The sequence below is a fragment of the Solanum stenotomum genome, chromosome 7 (assembly GCF_019186545.1).
Source record: "Solanum stenotomum isolate F172 chromosome 7, ASM1918654v1, whole genome shotgun sequence".
NCBI lineage: Eukaryota > Viridiplantae > Streptophyta > Magnoliopsida > Solanales > Solanaceae > Solanum > Solanum stenotomum.
This window is the reverse complement of record NC_064288.1, coordinates 5136872-5157967: the sequence shown is the minus strand read 5'-3', so window position 1 is coordinate 5157967 and position 21096 is coordinate 5136872. Positions and strand designations below refer to the sequence as shown.

Sequence of the window (21096 nt, the reverse complement as noted above, 5' to 3'; positions counted from 1 at the left end):
GTGTATATACAAATACAAATACATATATTTTCATTCTATACACTTATAATTATACAAATATATATATTTTCGTCTTATACACTTATAATGATACAAATACATATATTATTATACAAATTACAATGTATAAATGAATTTATGCAAAACTGAACAATTTTGTATAAAATTGGATGTATCTAGCGAATTATACAAATCAAAATCTCTATAGCAAACATAAAATTTGCTATGGAGAGCAATTATGCAAACTATAGTTATAACATCCAAATATGATTTTTATTTTTGCTATATGTGAAGTGTATAAAAAAAGTGATTTTCTGATATAACTAATAACTATTAATTAATTAAGTGATCATTTGAAAAAAAATCAATTCCTCATTGTTTAGGGGTTGTTTAGCTGGTGAGAGTTATGTAGATATTGGTAACACATGGATTAGTTATGAGGAAATCTATATATTCTTTCATGCATGACCTAGTTATTCACGTATTAGTTATTCATGTATACATTGTTATTTCATCTTCTATCGATCCTACGTAAAATAATACACATATTCCGTCATAACTTATACATATATATTAGTTATGCAAATTTCTAAATTACAAACCAAATAATATGTAATTTTTATCCAAAAATAACTTACCTTCTAACCAGCTACCAATACCCCTATATATAGAGTGTTTGCCAAGTACAATAACAACATACTCCTTACAGAGTAAAAATGTCAAACTTTGTTTCAAGTTGGGCTAAAAACATTGTCACCCTGCCTGAAAATTATGTAATGCCACCTGATAAAAGGCCTAATGAACATGTCTCAATTGGTAACAATATTCCAGTAATTGATCTAGCAAAAGCATCATCAAGCACAGTTAATCATGCTGAATTAGTCCAAGAAATACTAAAAGCTAGTCAAGAATTTGGTTTATTTCAGGTTAGTAAAGTTTCTATTACTAATTAATTCACTTTTTTCCTTTATATATTAAATGAATGAGTACTAATGAAGATTAATTCTGGCTTTAATTATGAATTTATAGATCATAAACCATGGAGTATCTGAGAAACTGATGGATGATGTGATGGATTTATTCAAGGAGTTATTCGACATGTCTGTCGAGATGAAGGATAAGTTATTCTCTGAGGATTCAAATAAGAGTTGTAAAGTGTTTGGAAATCGATATATCAATGGAGATATTCGTTACTGGAGAGATCTTCTCATACAACCTGTGTTTCCCATTCAAGAAGACACACAACATTGGCTCGAAAATCCAGCTAGATATAGGTACGTTATTATAATGAACATGTCTCGTATTTGAATTTGACTGTATACAGAGTTTAAGGTGAAAAAAATAAACATTTTTCACTCCTAGTGTCTTTGTAGTAATCTACATGTCATGTCATAAGGTACAGAAATGAGACAAAGTACTTTTTTTCCATTGTCCCAAACAACTAGTTAGGGGTCGGTTTTATGAATCCTTGTTGATCATGTTCGATGTATAGGGAACTGGTTGAAACATATTCAACTGAAGTGAGGAAGTTATGCACGACGATAGTGGAGCTGATAGGTGAAGGACTGGGAGTAGAATTAGGGGAGGAAATGATCAAAGACCAAGCCCTGGGGGCTAACTATTACCCACCTTGTCCAGACCCAAGTTCAGCCATGGGTTCGCCTCCTCATTGCGATCCCAACATCATTACCTTCCTTCAACAGCAAGTTTATGGACTTCAAATCTTCAAAGATGGTCACTGGATTGGTGTTCATCCACTTCCCTATGCATTCGTTGTCATCATTGGTTACCAGATGCAGGTACTTTAACTCGTGCATCACAAGTTAAATTTCTAATTAATACTATTATCAATGTATATTTGTGATACGAATTTAAATGCAGATTATCAGCAACAATAAGCTAGTAGCTTGTGAACACCGTGCAGTTACAAATTCAGAAAGTGGTCGAATAACACTAGGGACCTTTGTTTCTCCCGCTGGAGATTGTGTAGTGGAACCAGCAAAGGCTCTTGTCAATGGTGACAGTCCTGCACTCTATCGCGCCTTCAAATATGAGGAGTTCATGAGTGACTTTATGGCCGGAAAGGAACCACATAAGACATTGACACTAAACAACATTAGTTAATTGACATTGGATCTCGATATAAGCTTTAATAATGTTAATTGCCGGATCATAATGTTAATTCTGATCGGATAAGCCTTCTTGCAACGGCTTGATCATAACGTTAATATTGTGAGTAGGACCGATTGCCATAATAATTTAATCATTGAGTATTATATTACGTCAATTGATATCTAAGCTTAACGTAACATCTATGACTTCCTCATTCTATGTATACATACTGTGCCTTACATCATCATTAATGTAATCAATAGCATATATTATACTATGCCTTACATCATCAGTTATATATCGCATGATCTCATAATATCCTTTCTCAATTAAGTACGATTACATGTGATAAAAGTTACACTATAACTCTAATAAAAACAGTTTTTAAGCCTAGCGGTGAAGAGGGTTCATATTGTCCAGCCAACCCAAGTTTGGGTCCGTCACTTGTAATTTATTTATCGACATTAGTTAATTGTATCCAATAATTGTCACTATAGATAGGTTTTAAGTACATTTACAAAAAGGGTTAATTGCCTCTAAAAAATACATATTCAGCGGCAATTATAAACTATTATCGTTAATTAATTACAGCTAAAAATCATTTTTGGTGTAGTGTTAACAAGCCACTTAATTATACCAACCACATCTAACCAACAAACTTTGAAGAATCATTTAGGGGGACCTATATATATACCTATTAACTCAATACGTATTTAACGTGACCACTTCATCAAGAACGTCATGCTTATGGACATCACCTCTAGGGACCATCTTAGTATCTAGCAACCTATTAATTAATTAATTAACATCTATAGATTCTAGTTAATCGATTAATTATTGTAGATAATATTTTAATATTGAATAGTAAAACATAGTTGCGTTTTAAATAAATAGTACACCTAAAGTTTGACTTTTTCATAGCCATCTGAAAAAAGAAACATACTCCCATTAAAGATTCTAATAGTACTATATATTCTTGAATGTTTTTTTTTTCCCGTCTAGTATAAATATATATCACATTGTAACATATATTCAAATCACAAACATTCAATAAAAACAATATGAATGAAGATATTAAGAAGAAGGAATCATGCGTAGAAGTAAAATATAGAGGAGTAAGAAAGAGGCCATGGGGAAAATACGCGGCGGAGATAAGAGATACTAATAAGAATGGAGCGAGGGTATGGCTAGGAACTTATGCTACTGCGGAAGAAGCTGCTAGAGCTTATGATAAAGCTGCATTTGAAATGAGAGGTCGTTTTGCAGTGCTTAATTTTCCTCATGAGTATCCATCTGATCATCATTCTTCGTCTTCTTCATCATATTCAATGTCATCTTCATCAACGTCGTGTTCATCAGTTCACAATGGGAATGAAGTGATCAAAGAAGTTATTGAACTTGAGTACTTGGATGATAAGTTATTGGAGGAGCTTCTTGGCTTCGAATCTGACAAATCTCATGATCAGTATAATAATTAAGTAGCTATGCCTATTTTGAGTTATTTTACTTCTTTTGCATATGCATGTCTAATAAAGAAAGACACACAGTTGTACCTTATTCAGCTGTTAAATTAATGGGCAATCTATGCTTTCCTTTTAATGTAAACATTTTTTTCTTATAAGTTTGACGTTATAAGTTTATCGCAAACAGTATGTTATCTTTCTATAATCAGAAATAACTTAATTTTAAGATTTCCTTTTAGTCTTAATAGAATGACTTATAGTCACACAAATATCTAAAATTTGTTTTAGATCATAATTTATTGTATAAATCAAATGATGTCACGTAAATTGAACGGAGGACTCTCTTGATTCTAATACTGGAAAAAAACAAACAAGGAAATGTAATCTTGACTTTCAACGGTACTGTTCTGTTGGTTTTGACTTTGAATTGGTTATTTTGAGAAAGAGAAAAAGTCAAAGGTCTATTGACTCGAAAAATTCAAATGATTTTGACGTAGTCATTCATTAGCTTTTGGGAAAATTGCGACTGAATTAGGTTTCATCATTAGTATGTGTCTCATTTTTTAGTTTACTTTTATATGCTCATGTTGGGTAAAATGATTTTATATTTAAATCATTAATTAAAAGATAATTATACGTAATATTTCTAAAAATATAATTTATGACATCCAAATTAAGGTAGATTATCTGTTAAAAATATAATTGATGACATACAAAATAAGGTAAAGGAATAAGCACACACGTGTCTATCAATGTGTGTGCTTTCCGGAATTTAATTTTGAGTTTAGTCGTGTTTTAGTAATTATTAATTTTTAACTTTATTATTTTATTTTAACAAATCAAAATAAGTTTATTATTTTAATTCAATACTACTTATCATTAAATAACTATATAAAGTAATAGTAGTCAAATTTAAATTTGCAAAATATAATCATAAAATTAATTAAATAAAATAAAATGTATTAGTCTTATCAAAAAAATATTATAATATTTTTTAATAAGCAATTTTTGATAGAGTAAAATAAAATTTAGTTCACGGAAAATAGATATAAACAATAACTTAGTGAAATAGCTTATAGCTTTAGTAATTAATTATATTTTTATTTTTTTTATAAGTGAGATAGCATTACATGAGATATTATAAGAAGAATTTGATAGTTAACGCATATACCTCAAAAAGAATGGTTCCGTCTGAAATGGGCCCCGATTATCATGCTAATATTGCATTTTTCTATAAACCGTTTTGGTATGTCTCATATCATTTTTCTCATCAAATTCTAAAATTGCAATTCAAAATATTACACTAAAACGCATTTGAATAAATTTCAAGACTTTTAGCTTCATTATATGTGATTTTAAAAAATAAATAAATAAAAAGCCACGATCCCAATTATCTCATCCCACCCATCCCGTTCCATCCTGTTTTATAGTGGGATGGGACTATCAATTTGTCCTGATTCATTCTGACTCGATTCATCCCGGCCCACCACCATGTTGCTTCAACTTTCTCCCGTCTCATCTCATCTCGTCCCGTCCCGTCCCATCCGGTGTTAGTTTCCCCATGTGTAAATGGATGCACCACCTAGCTTCTCATTCTATGATTACATTATGCTTACTTGGTGCGCATGATCTCATTCTTTTCACTTTAAGTACAACCAACACATGTTAAATTAACAAAGCCACTTGTATACCAACCAAATCTAATATTCCTATATATTAACTTTAAGAATCTTATATGGGGATCTACCTATGTATTCTAACACTGTTTTCTATTCTCACAAAGGGCGGAGGCGAAGGGGGATCTGGTGCATATCATTCGCCAGAAAATTATATAATGTACATAGATTAAATGTTAGTTAATATGAGTGTATATATTTAATTAACGCAATTGAGAAGAAAATTTAAACTTTCTTTTCCAAACACCTAGCTCTGCGACCGAATTTCTCACCCCCAATATATTAAATTAACCCTTAAAAGTCTCTAACTATATATACTTATCAAATTAAGTACATACCTAATCACCATGACAACTTCTTGATCGTAATCACTATATAATATATCGACATCATAGCCATGATTCATGCATCTCTATACCTAAGTGCTCTATTAGATTCTATAATTATATTAATTAGCTAATCACTTTATAATGGAGTACTAATTAACATGTAGATATAGAATATTGTCAAAAGATACAGGAGAATCGAAGGGCTGCTCATGAAAACAAATACAATTAATCTGATTATTAATAAATCCCTAAAGTTGATTTTTTTAAAAAGACAACTGAAAAGGAATATATGTTTGAAAAAAACAAACAGAAAACGTCCCTTAATTAAAGCCATCACGTACTAATATAATAACAATAATCTTTAATAGTTAGTTTTTTTTAAAGAGGTCCCCTCCACTATAAATAATGTTTGCGCTTTTATTACGTACTAGCATAGTTTCTAAAAAACAGTAAGAAGAAAAGGTCTAAGTTAAGTTAATTACTCATTAATATCGTCATCGTACTATATACAGGAATAAGTATGTACGTCGGTACACTATATCAAAATAATCTTTAGCGGCAATTAATTAATAACTTAATTGCTGTTAAATATATATATTTTTAGCAACAATTAGCAGTACTCTTTGTAAATGTCTCTAAAGTCTATAGCGACATTGAATCTAATGACAATTAACCAATATCGGTAAAGGCATTAACACTCTTTGTTAATTTGTACCGGTAACTAATTAATCATAAAAATGAGATTAATAACCATATATAAAATTGCTACTTGTTTAAAATATACTCCATTAATAGTGACAAAATTCAGTTACATGGTATAAAAAAGGGCAAAAAACTTAAGTATACAATTTAATAACTTTAATTACACGAATATAGCAATATTTATTTTTTTTCAATTGAATAGCAATATTTTTTTTTCAAAATTGGAATTCTTATTAAAAAAAAATAAAAAAAAACGTTTCCAACCACAATTATCCATATCCCTTAAATTTCTCCAATTATTTTACCTTCCCTGATTTACTTCAATTTGTTATATATCATATTCCATAAAGAAAGGTTTATTACAAAAATAAAACTTCTCTTTCAAACTAAGATCGACGATCAAATATGCAGATCAATAATTTTTCAATTTTAATTCATCACAGCGGACGTTGGGACTCATCAGGCAATCCTTTTGGTAGTAATTCCTTTGATTTTGTTGAATTTGGTGAAATATACGTTCATAAGATTTTGGTTAATGTTCTGGTGCAACTGTAAAAGGTTTAATTATTAAATAGATATTAAGATTTAGCAATTGTCTGTGGAATATTATTAGAATTTTCACATAATCTGCATTTTAATTCTTTTTTGTATTTATTCGTTGTTTTATATTAACGTTTTTATAGTTTTTAATTTATGAACATAATGGTCTGTCAGTTTGGTGTAATTCAGATATTATTGGTGTCATTCAGAGTGGTGTTTTTTGGTACATAATGATGGTTTGCAAATTAATTCTATGTTGGTTGAATATTTTAGATTGATAAGGTATTTGGTGTAATGTATCGTTTTTATTTGGTGTGATTCTGATTTTTTTGGTGTCATTCATAGTGGTGTATTTTTAGTACATAATGATGGTGTGCAAATAAATTCTATGAAACCAATTTTATTGATTATGTTTTTTGGTAAGTTAATTGGTAAAAATGATCGTTTTTTATTAGTGAACATGTTGGTCTTACAATGTGGTGTAATTATGATTTTTTTGGTGTCATTCAGAATGGTGTATTTTAGAAAATAATGATGGTGTGCATATTGATAGTAATTTTGGTAGATAATCTGAATTGTTAAGTTATTTGGTGAAAATGATAGTTTTTAATTGGTGAACATAATGGTCTACCAGTTTGGTATAATTCGGGTATTATTGGGGTCATTCAGAGTGGTGTTTTTTAGCACATAATGATGGTTTGCAAATTAATTATATGTTGGTTGAATAGTTTAGATTGGTAAGTTATTTGGTGTAATGTATCGTTTTTATTTGGTGTGATTCTGATATTTTTGGTGTCTCTAAGTGGTATTTTTTTTAGTACATAATGATGGAGTACATATGTAGTTGCAGCTATCAAATACAGAAACAAACATTGCAAAGATTATTGTTCCTCCTATTATAGTAATAAGAATTTTCAAGATACTTATGCAATTTGAATAGAACCATTGCCTTGAGAAAGCACTTGGAATATTCCATCGCATATTTTAGAAGAGGTAATGCTACCACCAATTGCAAGAAAACAACCAGGCAGACCACCAAGTAACGACCGTAAGAAGGGATTCAACGAAGGAAAATACAAGAGGAGTAAAGTCACTTGTAGTAAATATGGTACATCAGGGCATAACAAAAAGACTTGCTTCAAATTTGCTTGTCAGAATTAACATTGCTGTATTATTTTCAATTATTATTGTTGATGTTTTCTTCCTACGGTTCAGAATTTTTTAAAACTGATAAATGCACTTTTATCCAACTTTAATTACTCTTGAATTGATATTTCTTTGGTATTCTCTTGTTTGGCATACATGTTTGGTATTCTCGTGTTTGTCATACAATGTTGCATTCTGGGTGACTTAGATAATTGACAACATGTTCAAAAAAAATATGCTATAACTTATGAGTGAATATAAGTGTAACATACAAATAAATCTACCACAATTGGTGTACTTATGGTGAAAAAAGAACATTGAATACAATTAAAGCTAGTTAAGGTGAGTGTTTGATTTATAATAGACATCATTAACGTAATGATTTGATATGATATTTGAATAATGCTAAAAAAATGTTTAAAATACTGGTTGATTGTACTACTTAATACCCAGAACGTACACAATTGGTATAGTTGTTTAAACACAAATAACGATAAAAATGGATAAATATATTGGCTGATATTCTAGTAATATCTACCAAAACATTGAAAATGCTAAAAAATATTTAAAATAATGATTGGTTGTACTATATAATACCCAGAACATACACAATTGATATAGTTGTTTAAACATACACGATTGGTATAGTTGTTTAAATACAAATAATGACAAAAATGGGTAAATATACTGGCTGATATTCTGATAACATATACCAACCTAAAACATTGAATCTAAAAACCACTACTTAAAATAAAAGATTTTGGTTTGAATGAAATGTTGGTATTATATACCAACAGCATGCATCGAATCTTTTAACAACTACTTAAGATATAATATGTAATAATGCTGGTATATAGTGTCTGACATGTTGGTATTACATACCAATCTCACACATTGTTATACAATCTATACCAATCACACACAAATTTTGTTGAAATGTTCTATTATAAATCAAATTCGGAGTCCTATCCATGGTGAAACTATGGTGAATCGGATGGTATAGATATGGTATAGATGGAAAGAAGAAGATGGAAGGGTTAAAAATTTTGAACAGAAGAGTATGAAAGGGCTTAGACGTTTGGCAGAAAAGAAAAATGGTAAAACTTTCCTAGGAACTATAACTCTCATATTGATAACAACACCAATTTTTATTGGTAAAATAAAAAGTTATATCAAAAAAGAAAAAAAATAAATATGATCCCTATAATAATCAATGAAACGTGTAAATATGGAACATTGAAACGTGTAAATATGAAACTGTAATAGGAGAGATAATATTGAAAAAATTTAATATCCCTAATTAATCTCCACGTTAAATGCACATAATTCAAAAGGCATGAGAGAGGAAAATCTTTAAAAAATAAATAAACTTAAATACAAAAATTAATTTTTTTGTTATGTATGTAATTTAAAAACTATGTTTGTAATTAAATAGAAGTACATTGATATTTTGTTAATTAAAGTCTTAAGTAGTATACTTTTATAATTTTCACTATAAAAAATAAATTCAAACAAAATTACTATGTTATAACTGATTTATCAAAAAGCAACTGTACAAAATTATTTACAGCATCTATATACAAATATAAATGAGTAAATTTTAGGTTTAGCAAATATAAAAATCATATTTATATGCTATAGCTATTAATCTGTATATTTCGGTATACATATACATAAAAAACATGTATTTGGATCTATTTGTCCTGCATTTGTATATTTTGGTCTATTTGTATATTTTGGTATACAAATGGGTCCTGCATTTTTGTATATTTTGATATACAAATAGGTCCTGCATTTGTATATTTCGGGATATAAATGGATCCTGCATTTGTATATTTCGGTATACAAATGGGATGACAAAAAACATGAAATGTTTGCTGTGGATTACAAATAAAAGAAACTATTGCTATAACATTTAATTTGAATTAATAATTTGTTATGTCATACAATTTTCCCAATATAAATTAAATCCTTATATTTGTTCATAAAACTATTTGTGTTTGACACAGTTATCCTATATTTGACTTTTCACGATTCTACTCTGGCTGACTTTTGAAATTTGACTTGAAAAAAGGAAAATGTCAAAGTTCTTCAATTGAGTATTGTCAAAAGAACATTTGATAGAATTTGTGTCATACTCACTATCATATTAATAGTGTTATGTAGTTTAAAAATATGTTCTATTTGGTTATATTTATTATATTACTAATTAATATAATAATGTGTATCCTTAAAATATGCTTATTAACTTGTTACTTATGTGACTGAAACAAATAATTGTTTATATTATCACAACATAAAACTTAAATTTTAATAGGATCGTTTGAAATATGAGACAAAAGCCAGAAATTTTCACCAGGTATCTCTTGTAAAGATAGTTATTTAGAAATATTGGAGTTAATAGTTAAGTGTTGGAGTGAATGAGAAACGAAAATTTTGAAGCAAAGTTTCTTTTATAGAAATTTTCTCCCTTATTGACGAGGGAAATGAAGATTAGTGTAATTATATAGAAAATCTTCTCTCACGTCGTTGTTGGCGTTCGATTTTGACTTCAATCAAATGATCTAATTGATTAATAAGTATTACTTTCCGCACAAAATTTACATAGAATTCAAAATTACAAACACAAATTGAGTCTTTATGTGATTTGAGACTATCTTTGAGTTCAATGAAGTTGAAAATGATTGAGGTAATTAACGATACAATTTTATGGTCTCAGATATTTTTTCTAAATAAAAGTTTCTATATTTCCAACATATAAAACTTTATTGATTTATTGTGTTTTTTTACAACGATTTACTAACAATAAATGACCCTCTTTTCTTCTTCTTTTTCCTTACAACTTATTAATCTTTGTAAGTCTAGTAGTGATCATTTTTGAATAAATTAAAAATCTTACGAATAAACGTTAGACTAAGATATATATCTTGTAAATTATTACAAGTGTTATACGGTAGTTTAATGACTTATTAAGGTTGATAAATACATTAATAAAATATTTAACACGAATCTAATATTATCTGAGAGGGTAAGTTCCTAAGTACTATTAATCCAACTTCTTAAAATAGGGACAAATTAATTATATTATCAGAAAAACTTTTCTTTGTACACAATTTCCAGATTTAAGTCCCCACAGTTCGGGGCAGGGGCTATTGACTTTCTTTTGGTACGAAATAAAAAGAAAACGTGTATCATATAAATTGAAATAAAAGAAATAACTTATTTTAATCGGAACTTTTCATTTACACTTTTTGCATAAATCAGCCAATTACTCACATTCGCGCGTTCTCCCTATACAGAATATCATGGAGGATATATAATTATTTATATATATTGTCTTCTGCGTCATGGAGTGACATAGTTGCTGATACAAGAGATTTGACGTATAAAGAAATACATAATCCAAATTAAATGATCTGATCAATAATCTTGTTGAAACATGAAATTAATGGGCACATACCTTATTTTCTTTTATTCTTTTGTCAAATCTGTTTAATTAACGTGTGATAAGGATGTTTTTATTTGTTATTAATCAGCTTTTCTATATTAAATGAAATAATCTCTGTTAAATGGGGGTGAAAGAAGTATAGTGCTTGAAAGCATCATGATCTTATGATGCATTTTTGTTCATATAAGCATTACTATTAGTTTGTTGTCCTTTTCAAGTTCTCTTTATTCAAAATTCTATATCCCAATTTGTGGTTTTAAATATGTCATAGTTATAACTTTACAAAATTATTATTTTTTAAAAACTATCATTAAAATTAAAATAAGAAGTTTATATGAAGTTTTATATATATACACATAAATGTATATACATATTGTTCTTTTCTTTTTCAAATTACAAATTACAAAAATCCCTTAAATATGATGGAATCCAAATACATCCCAAAATGTCTCGATACATCGCGTCCCGATTTCGGATACATCCCTCAACTTTCCGATCGATACATCACGTCTCTGTTTCGGATACATCTCTCAACATTTCAATACATCACGTATAGTGATGTATCGGACCGATACATCGTGTAAAGTGTTTCTAAAGTGATGTATATGACCCATACATCGCGTAGAGTAATGTATCCGAGAATAGGAGAGAGTAGAGATTTTTGTAATTTTTTCATATAGTTATAGTTGAAATGGCTTTGACTTTGATGATAAATAATGGAGTACCAAAGCATCTATGGTTGTAGCATTCACTACTGCAGTGTATTTAATCTACAGATTGTCATTTTCTATTATAAACATGCAATCTCTCTTGTCTTCTCTTTATGGTCGTGATACTTTTAAGGGGGAGAATTTTAGAGAATATGGTAAAATAAGTTGTATATTTAGATATTTTTTTCTTTTTTAAATTAAAGATCGGGCATATAGCCCATATATTAAGAAAAACGGATCCAAAGTTTCCGAAGGCCTTTCCAAAGTAGATCCGGCCCAAATCAATTGTAACGACATGTTCCCGTTATTAGCCAACAGAGAAAAATGTTGGGCCGGAAAACTTTTTGATAGTAACTTGAAATTTTCTAGACTACTCCAGGCTTGGACGAAATCGGAATCAGTGAGGTCTAGGGAAATCTAGTAATGAATGAGAGATTTAATAATGGTTTTGATTGCATGAGTAGATAGCTAAGACATTAAGGAACCCGTACGACTTTACGAAATTGAATTCGGGCAAGTAAAACTCTCGGAATTGATCTTAGCGTGAACAGATGTTTTCTGAGTGTCGTGTGGTGAAGGTGTGTTGTGAAATGGGAGTTGGGAACTCTTAACTCGACATTCTGTTTCCATGCAAGCCGCTATGGCGGGATTATTCCCGCCAGGGCGGGGCCGCCATAGCGAGACAATTGCGATTTAAGTCCAAAATAAACCCCAAAATCATTTTATTCCGCAAGTTTCGACTTTCAGAGCTAGGAGACGACCCCAGGTGCTTTCTTGACAGTTTTCCCCCATTTTTGAGGCTAAAGGTAAGGTTTTAACTCTCGAATCCATTTTTTGATCCGTATAATGTAAATTCGTGAGTGATTATCGATTGGGGGGGGGAGGTTGATCTGGAAATTATGGTGGAAAAAACCCTAATCTAGGTATTAGGATCTTGGGTTTGGTCTAGGGTTATTGGGTTTGTTATAATCCGGATAATTAGACATTTGATTGTTGATCCTTGCGTATATTAATTGTTTGTAGACCTAGAACAAGTGGAAAGAATTCGAAAATGAAAGATTCATGTGCCTTAAGGGATTCAAGTTTGGATTCGAGGTGGGTGATGATTGTGATTTCAGATTGGTGTGATATATGTTTGTAATTGCTCATTATACTGCATGTATGTATGCAAATATTGCATTATTGATCACCCTAATCGTAAATGAGGATAATTGAATAATTGTATGCCATGAATCACCTCTTGTTGTATGATTGCGAGAATATACATTGTGGTTTGTTGAATGGATTAGGTGTTACGTACGTTCCGACATACTAACTTGGATCAGTTGCCACGTTCCAGCATAAATATGGGATCGATTTCCACGTTTCGGCATAAACATTGGATCGGGTACCACGAACCGGTACACTAACAATTTGGGTTTGGGTTCTATGAGAGGACTATTGAATTGGGTTCTGTGAGAGGACCATTGAATTGTGTTGTGTATCTACTTGTGATGATTACGTTCATATCTAATGGTGATTGAGGTTGAAAGACTATTTGTTGCTCTAAAATGATAACTAATGTGTATTATTGAGAATGTGAAATGCTACGTTGATCCTGAAAAGATGACTAATATTGTATATGTTTGGTATATTCCTGTTTTATAATATTGTGGTTACTTACATGTGTTTCACTTATTGGGATAGCCGTGTGATCCTACCAGTACACTGTAGTTGTGTACTGATACTGCACTTGCTTGTTCTTTGTTGAGTACAGGGCATCTTCAGGCGGCTATTGATAGACCTCAGCTAGGTGACTATTGAGCGTGATCGGATTCAAGGGTGAGCCAGTTCTTTCAGGCTGTCATGGATCTTTCTTGTTTAAGTCCTTTTCGGACTCAGACTATTTGTTTAAGGTGTTTGTTTAATTTCGGGGTTGTACCCCTTGTTCTTAGACTTGTCGTTAGTAGAGTTTTGGTATATTGACTTTCACGTTCTAGGGGTTGTTCTTCCGCATTAATTTGGCTAGTTTATTTAAAACTTTGGAGTTTATGGGAACTCTATATTATTTCGGCATTTAAACCTGCTTCCGTATATTTAAATGCTTTAATTTTTGGTTGAGTTGTAGTAATGGTTCTCCCACCGGAGGGTTAGTGTGGGTGTCAATCACGACGGTCTGGGTCGTGATATCAACTAAAGTAATAATAAACTATGAAAAGGATATGATCTGGCTAGCATTAGACAAATTCCAGATTAATCTTGAAGCTTCTCACTGAAAGTTGACCTAATATTTTCATTTCCACTTATTTTGCCCTATAAAAGCTCTTCATGATTCATTCTCATTCTTCGTTGAAGGACTGTATGAATCATCTAGTTACGCCTATGTTCTTCTTTAGTCTAGCTGATTTTGCTCTTAACCATGATGATAAGGTCAATCGCTAGGATCTCTGAGGGAACAACGAGCTAACCTTCTTATTAGATCAGAGGATGAAACCATTTAAATGGAAACAACGGCTTTAATTTGGATCATTGTTCAAACAACCTAGTTAATGTTAGCCTTCTTTTTCTTGAATTCAAATTTGATGAATTGAAATCCATAAAGGGGAATACTACCACAATCTAGATCTAGGTCTAAATTCATATCCCTAATCAATTGTTTTTTCAGGTTATCTCTTTGCACTTCAACGCTTGAACTCCATTAACTACGGACTTGCATATTTGGCAATCAGGTATTATTCTTTACTTTTAAGAACTTTTCAATATGTAATAAAATCTAGATGTTATAGAGATAAATAAAAATTCACTCGCACTGATTTATTATAACACTTTAAACTCTCAACAAGTGCATCTAATTCAGTCGAAGTGAAAAGAAAATAGCTAACATCATAGTTAATTATCAACATCTATAAGTCTATCACTTAGTAAAGACTGATTTTAGCTGCTTATATTCAACAATACCTACATAATCAAAAGAAACGTTAGTACAATAATCTGCAAGAGTAGTTCCCTCCCTTAAGGAGTGTTGTACTCTTGTTGTCACCAAGGTCTTCATCCTGCTAAATTGTTAACAAAACTCAAGAAGCAAAAGAGGAAAGGTCCAAATTATCGTTAGAACATTGTTAGTCAGTTAGGAAAAGTTAGTTAGTTGAAATTTAGTTACATTCAAGAAACAATTAGAGGGATGAGTATGTGTATAAATACAAGACTAGAGTCTCAATGTAAAGTAATTTTTTTCTGGAGAAATAATATACTACTCTGTTTCAATTCATCTTCTTCTTCTTTAAAGTCATCTTGTATAAACCTTCATGGTATCAGAGCATCGATCAAAGTTTAAGTAGATCAAGTGTGTGAGTTACAGATCTTGGATTTCTGAAGATCAGAGTCTCAAGTTGATTAAGTTTCCGCAATTACAAAGTGAAGATGGTTGATATGTCTCAAGAAATTAACAATGGTGGCCATGTTACTGATTTCAGTAATGGTGGAAATCCTGGGAACAATAATCCCACACCAGCTATGTCAATGAGTCAAGGAATGGATTACAATCATCCACTGTTCTTAAGCCCAGCTGACATTAGTGGAGTTAATCTCATTTCATTTCAACTTCTTGGAATTGAAAACTATGTTGTTTGGAGCAGGTCTATTAGATTGGCTCTTCTTGGAAGGAACAAGATTGGGTTGGTGGATGGTTCATGTACAAAAGATGGTGTGTCTCCTGAACTAAGGAATCAATGGGAGAGAGTAAATGTTGTGGTTCTTTCATGGCTTCTCAATTCTGTTTCAAAAAGTCTGTTAGGAGGGGCTTAAGCAAAATAAAGGGACTGCAAACACAGGAAATGCAGCTCAAGCTCATGGAGTTCAGGCTCATGAAGTTCAGACTAATGCAGCAGGTAAGGCTCTATTAGTGTCTGAAAATAATGATGTGTGGATCATAGATACAGGGGCAACAAATCATATTGTTGACATCCAATTTTTGACCTCCACAATGTATATTAATCATCGAGCTTCTTCAATTTCAAACGATTTTAAATAATTAGTTTTATAAAATTTCAAATAAATAAATAATAATAATAATAATAATAATAATAATAATAATAAATAATAAGAATAATATAGTTTGCGAGATTTTTAAATAGTTTTGTCACTTCTCATAATTTTTAGATGATATATATGTTTTACATAATTATGTATACAATTAGTATATTTTATTATTATTCGAAAATCGTCTTAAAAAAAAAAGAAAAAAAAAGAAGAAAAAGAAGGGGGTTTTATATTTTAAATTTAGGGATAGTTATAATTTTGAATTAATGAGTTTTATGAAATTCAAAATACTTCCAAGTTATTTTTAAAAGTAATTTTGTCATTTTAAATAATTTTAATAATTTTAAATAATAAATATGTATATTTTAGCAATCACGTTATTTTATAAATATTTGAAAAGTCATCACAAAAGATTTTACATTTTAGTTAAATATTTTATTAATTTACTTTAAGTTATAGTTATAATATCGAGTTAATTGGTTTTGTAATTGAATTAGTTAGTTTATAATTAAGTTAATTATTTCTTATCTCGTCAAAATTAAGAAGCTCATTAATTAAATATATTAATTCGTCCTATTTAATTAGTAGTCAAATTTACTAATTTAATCGACTCGACTATGTTCTTAATTTTGATTGGCTACAATTGAAATTCGTTTGGCCATTTTTGTAAATGTAATTTCAAGTACAATGTGCCTACTCCCATAAACCTTTTTCTTTCCATTGTTGGACCTAACTTGGCCCACTTTCAAACCCATTTTAATTCCCCCAACGTTCCAATTCAAATGCCCAAACACCCCATTTCATTACTTTCAACAACCCACGCCCATTCCAACATAAATCCAGCCCACCCAAGTTATTTTCAGCCATACCATACATACACAATATGTACAGCAGTACATACTACCCCTATACGTTTTCCTCTTCTTCTTCCAGCAAAGACCTAACACGCAAACCCAGAAATTCAGTGAAAAAATCCCAGCAAATCCGGAAATCTCATCACTCATCTGCAAACCCATACTCTAACAAGCCCCAACGTCAACCTTCACGTCCCCTCTTTCCCCCCTTTTTTCGCGGAATTCAGTTTTTTCCCCATCCCTTTACTGTTTCTTTGAAAAGGGCAGAAAAAATTAAATTTTTTTTGTTTGAATTTTCCAACGGATTTCCCCCCTTCTAAATCGCTCTATATTTCCCTATAAATAGTTTCCGATGTTCAAGAGCAAAGGGAGGTGAGATTTTTTTGGGAGTTCGAATTCTTGAGAGCACTAGTAACTTGTACACTTTAAAAAAAAAAAAAATCAAATTTAGTTTGCTGATTCTAAGTTCCGAAAGATCGCCACTCAGACTTTCTTGATTTGCTAGTCGTAGTTGGATTTTGTGGTGAAAGTCGCTATTCTCCAACTCGTTTGCTCCCGGTCGCTGCTCCAAAAAAGGTAGAATTTCTTTCAAGTTTATTTAGTGTAATACGTTGTTTATCCTGTAGAGTAAATGTAGTTTAGTAGCCTCCTTCTTTACTGACCATCCGGTTTAGTATATTTAGGATTTTCTTTTATTCTTACTTTAGTTTATCATGAGTGTTGTTGGATTAATAAAAATGAGTATGATGTGTTGAGATAGCTGCAAAATGTCATTCTAAACCTTAAATTGAGAAAAAATGTGAATTAGAATTCTTCGCTTTGGTGCCTCTTGGTCCTGTTAAGAGTTCCGTTTTGATCGGTATTGATTAATCAGAAATGTCATTTCCTTCGTTTAATACTTCCGAATATTGCTGGTCAAATCCTCATGCTTGTGAATTTCTTTGAAGTTTTACTTTACATGAGCTTTGGTTTGATGTTCCATGTTGCTTAGCTTAATATGATTTCACAACTAGATGTCGTTCTAAGTGGTCCACTGATTTGATTGAATTTCTAGAAAAAAGTTTGTCTTAATTTAGTTAAGGTTCGGCTTCATTTCATCCTTTATTTTTGTGTTAAAAAAGTTCTATCCTATTGTGTGAAATAATTGAATAGTTTCCAGTAGTTCCTTTATGAGCCAAAAAATGAATAATTCACACATTGTCTCTTTTGGCTTAAGAGAACGTAGATGGAGTAGTCTTTCAAAATCATGTCATATTTTATTAGAATTTGCTATTTTTTCATCTAACTCACCTAGCATAGATATGACTATTAGTTTCTTGAAGTTTGAAATTGTCATGAGTCTTTTGTTGAAGTTCACTCAATTGTTTAGAGTTGCAATATAATGTGGTGCCGTATTTATCACTCTGTAGTTGCCCTCTTGTTTAATTGTAGAAAAGCTTTTGTTTATTTATTTATTTATTTTATTTATTTTTCTCTTTCCCTCCTTCAATTAAAAAATGAGAATGATTCCTCTTGTTTTCCCTTTGATGAATTATTTTTGTCCTTTTCCTTGCTGATGTAAATTTGCAACTTTAAAGTGCAGTGCTTAATGTTGCTGATAGAATATTTGATGTCCCCTATTCACTCATTTCTGATCCTTGTTATGTGATTGAAATTATGGTTATATTATTTGTCATAGGATTAAAAGTTGTTCTCTCTAGTTTTGCCTACTAACCTTTTACATATATTAAACTTGCATTATCAAAGGTCGTTTGTGTTTAACACCCGTCCATTCTTGATTATTTGTTAATCCTCATCTTCTTATTTCTTTACATGAACACTCTCCAAATGAGTCTAATGGGCTCCTAGCTCTTGCATTCTCCTTCTTATCGAGTCAACCTTGCAACGGGAATCCAGTGAGGTTCGGGAAGAGAATATATATTATAAAGGAAGCTGAAACAGGTCAAAATGGAGCTGTTACAGGTCTAGAAAGCAGGAAACGGGGCTGATATACAAGCTGTATACACTGATATACAACTTATGTATACAAAAACGGGTTTAGGATTAAGCCCAAAAATTCCAACAAATTTGGCCCAAAAGGAGGCCCAAATTCAATTTCTCTCTTACTCTTTAATTATTAAATTATGATTATTTATTGTTTGTTATTTAACTCTAACTTTATAATTTTTAATTAACTTAATTAGATTCCCCAAAAGATAAGTTATTTCCTTTGTGTTGGTTAACTTTTAATTTTTTTATTTTATTTATTTTATCTATTTTATTAATTAAATATGTTGGCCAAATTATACAGTTTTAAGTTAAATCTTTTGTTCTAAAAATAAAATAAAATAGAAAAATAAAGCAACAACATATTCTTTAATGTCTCCCACTCAATCACTTTTTGCTCGTTTAAAATTGGTTTAAAGGGTCAAAGTATTTATTCCTCAAGTAAACTAAAAATATGTATATATATATATATATATATATATTCTTTACTTGGTCATTTTCTCAAAAAAAAAAGGATTAGTCAAAACTTTGCTTTCATTCTTCAATTAATTAAAAAATGATTTTCATGCTTAATTTTATTGGCTTAAATTATTTATTTCGAAAATGAATTAAAGAAATTCTAATTAATCTAGTTTTTATTAATATTCTAATCATTTGTATTTCGACTCAAATGTTTTATTTTGGATATCTTTTCTCTAAAAAATAAAAAATGAAATAAAGGCATGTCATTTATTTAATTATTTCCTCAAAGTTAATCAAATATTGTAAGTTATTATTTTTATGTTAAATCGTTATTTTCCTAAAAATCGTCAAATATATTTTAGTAAAGTCGCAGGTCAACCGCATGTTAGCGGACACTTCGAATGCTTAAACCCTTCTTGAAGTGTAAATTGAACCCCGAACCCTCTTTGGTATTTTCAAATGATTTTTTTCTGTTTAAATCTTTGAAAATTTAAAAGTTTTCTTAATTTCTTTAAAAAATTAAGTGGCGACTCTTTTCTAAGTATTCTTTTCCAATTGTTTTATACTTAGAATATTTCAAAAAAAAGTGATTTTTCTAAAGGTTAGGAAAATTACGGCATAACACATATGATTTCGAAAATTGGTATTTTTAATAAGGAGTCTATAGTAGAGGTTAAATGTCCAAAACCAGTATCCTTACCTAATGGTGAAGTGGCCTATGTGACTCATATTGGCTCTTGTCACATATCTCCAACAATTATAGTTACAGATGTATTTCACATTCCAGAATTTAAGTATAATTTATTGTCAGTAAGCAAGATGACTAAAGAGTTAGGTTGTTCAGTCACTTTTTTTTCACATTTTTGTGTGTTTCAGGAGCTTTATACTGGCAAGGTGAAGGCGATTGGTAAAGAAAGTGATGGGTTGTACTTGTTACTGAAGAATCTTACACAGGATCAGATAACACACCAGTCTTGTATGATGACAGAAAGAGAGGAAAAGGAAAAATAATTGTCAAAAGAGGAGGTGTGTGTATGGCATAAGAGACTAGGACATATGTCATCTCACATTTTGAACAAGTTATTCCCTGTAAACTCAGATTGTATGAATAGAGTTTTGAATAAATGTAGTGTATGTCCTTATGCAAAACAAACAAGATGTGTGTTCCCTGTTAGTAGTATTAAAAGTACTGAGTTCTTTGAACTGATTAACTTGGATATTTGGGGTCCATATAAGAAGGCAACTTTTGATGGTAATAGATTTTTTCTTACAGTTGTTGATGATTTCTCAAGAATGTCTTGAATTTTTTTGTTGGAAAATAAGTCTGATGTTTGTGTATGTGTATCACTGTTTCTGAAGTTTGTAAGAACTCAGTTCGGTAAAACAGTCGAGAAGGTCCAGTCTGATAATGGTACAGAGTTTACAAACTCTGTATGTACAAATATGTTTAAAAAAAAAGGTATAATGCATCAAAGGTCATGTCCTTATACTCCACAACAAAATAGAGTAGCTGAAAGAAATCATAGACACATCTTAGAGGTAACAAGATCCTTGAGGTTTCAAGGGCACATTCATATAAAGTATTAGGGACAGTGTGTACTAGTTGTTGTATATCTAATAAATAGGATGCCTAGTAAAGTCCTAGGAGATA

At 30.5% G+C, this 21096-nt stretch overlaps 3 protein-coding genes across 3 annotated transcripts in view; 2 read left to right on the top strand and 1 right to left on the bottom strand.

Moving 5' to 3' along the window:
* LOC125870339 (photosystem II reaction center W protein, chloroplastic-like) overlaps window positions 1-21096 on the bottom strand; it is an 841908-nt gene that overhangs the window by 707422 nt on the left and 113390 nt on the right. The gene's annotated exons all lie outside the window — the stretch shown is intronic.
* Window positions 717-2124, top strand: LOC125871345 (hyoscyamine 6-dioxygenase-like). The gene is made up of 4 exons (XM_049551931.1): window positions 717-926; window positions 1030-1274; window positions 1493-1799; window positions 1882-2124. The coding sequence occupies exons 1-4, from the start codon at window positions 717-719 to the stop codon at window positions 2122-2124; spliced, it is 1005 nt and encodes a 334-aa protein (XP_049407888.1).
* LOC125871344 (ethylene-responsive transcription factor ERF096-like) lies at window positions 3174-3590 on the top strand. Its single transcript, XM_049551930.1, has one exon. The coding sequence runs from the start codon at window positions 3174-3176 to the stop codon at window positions 3588-3590; it is 417 nt and encodes a 138-aa protein (XP_049407887.1).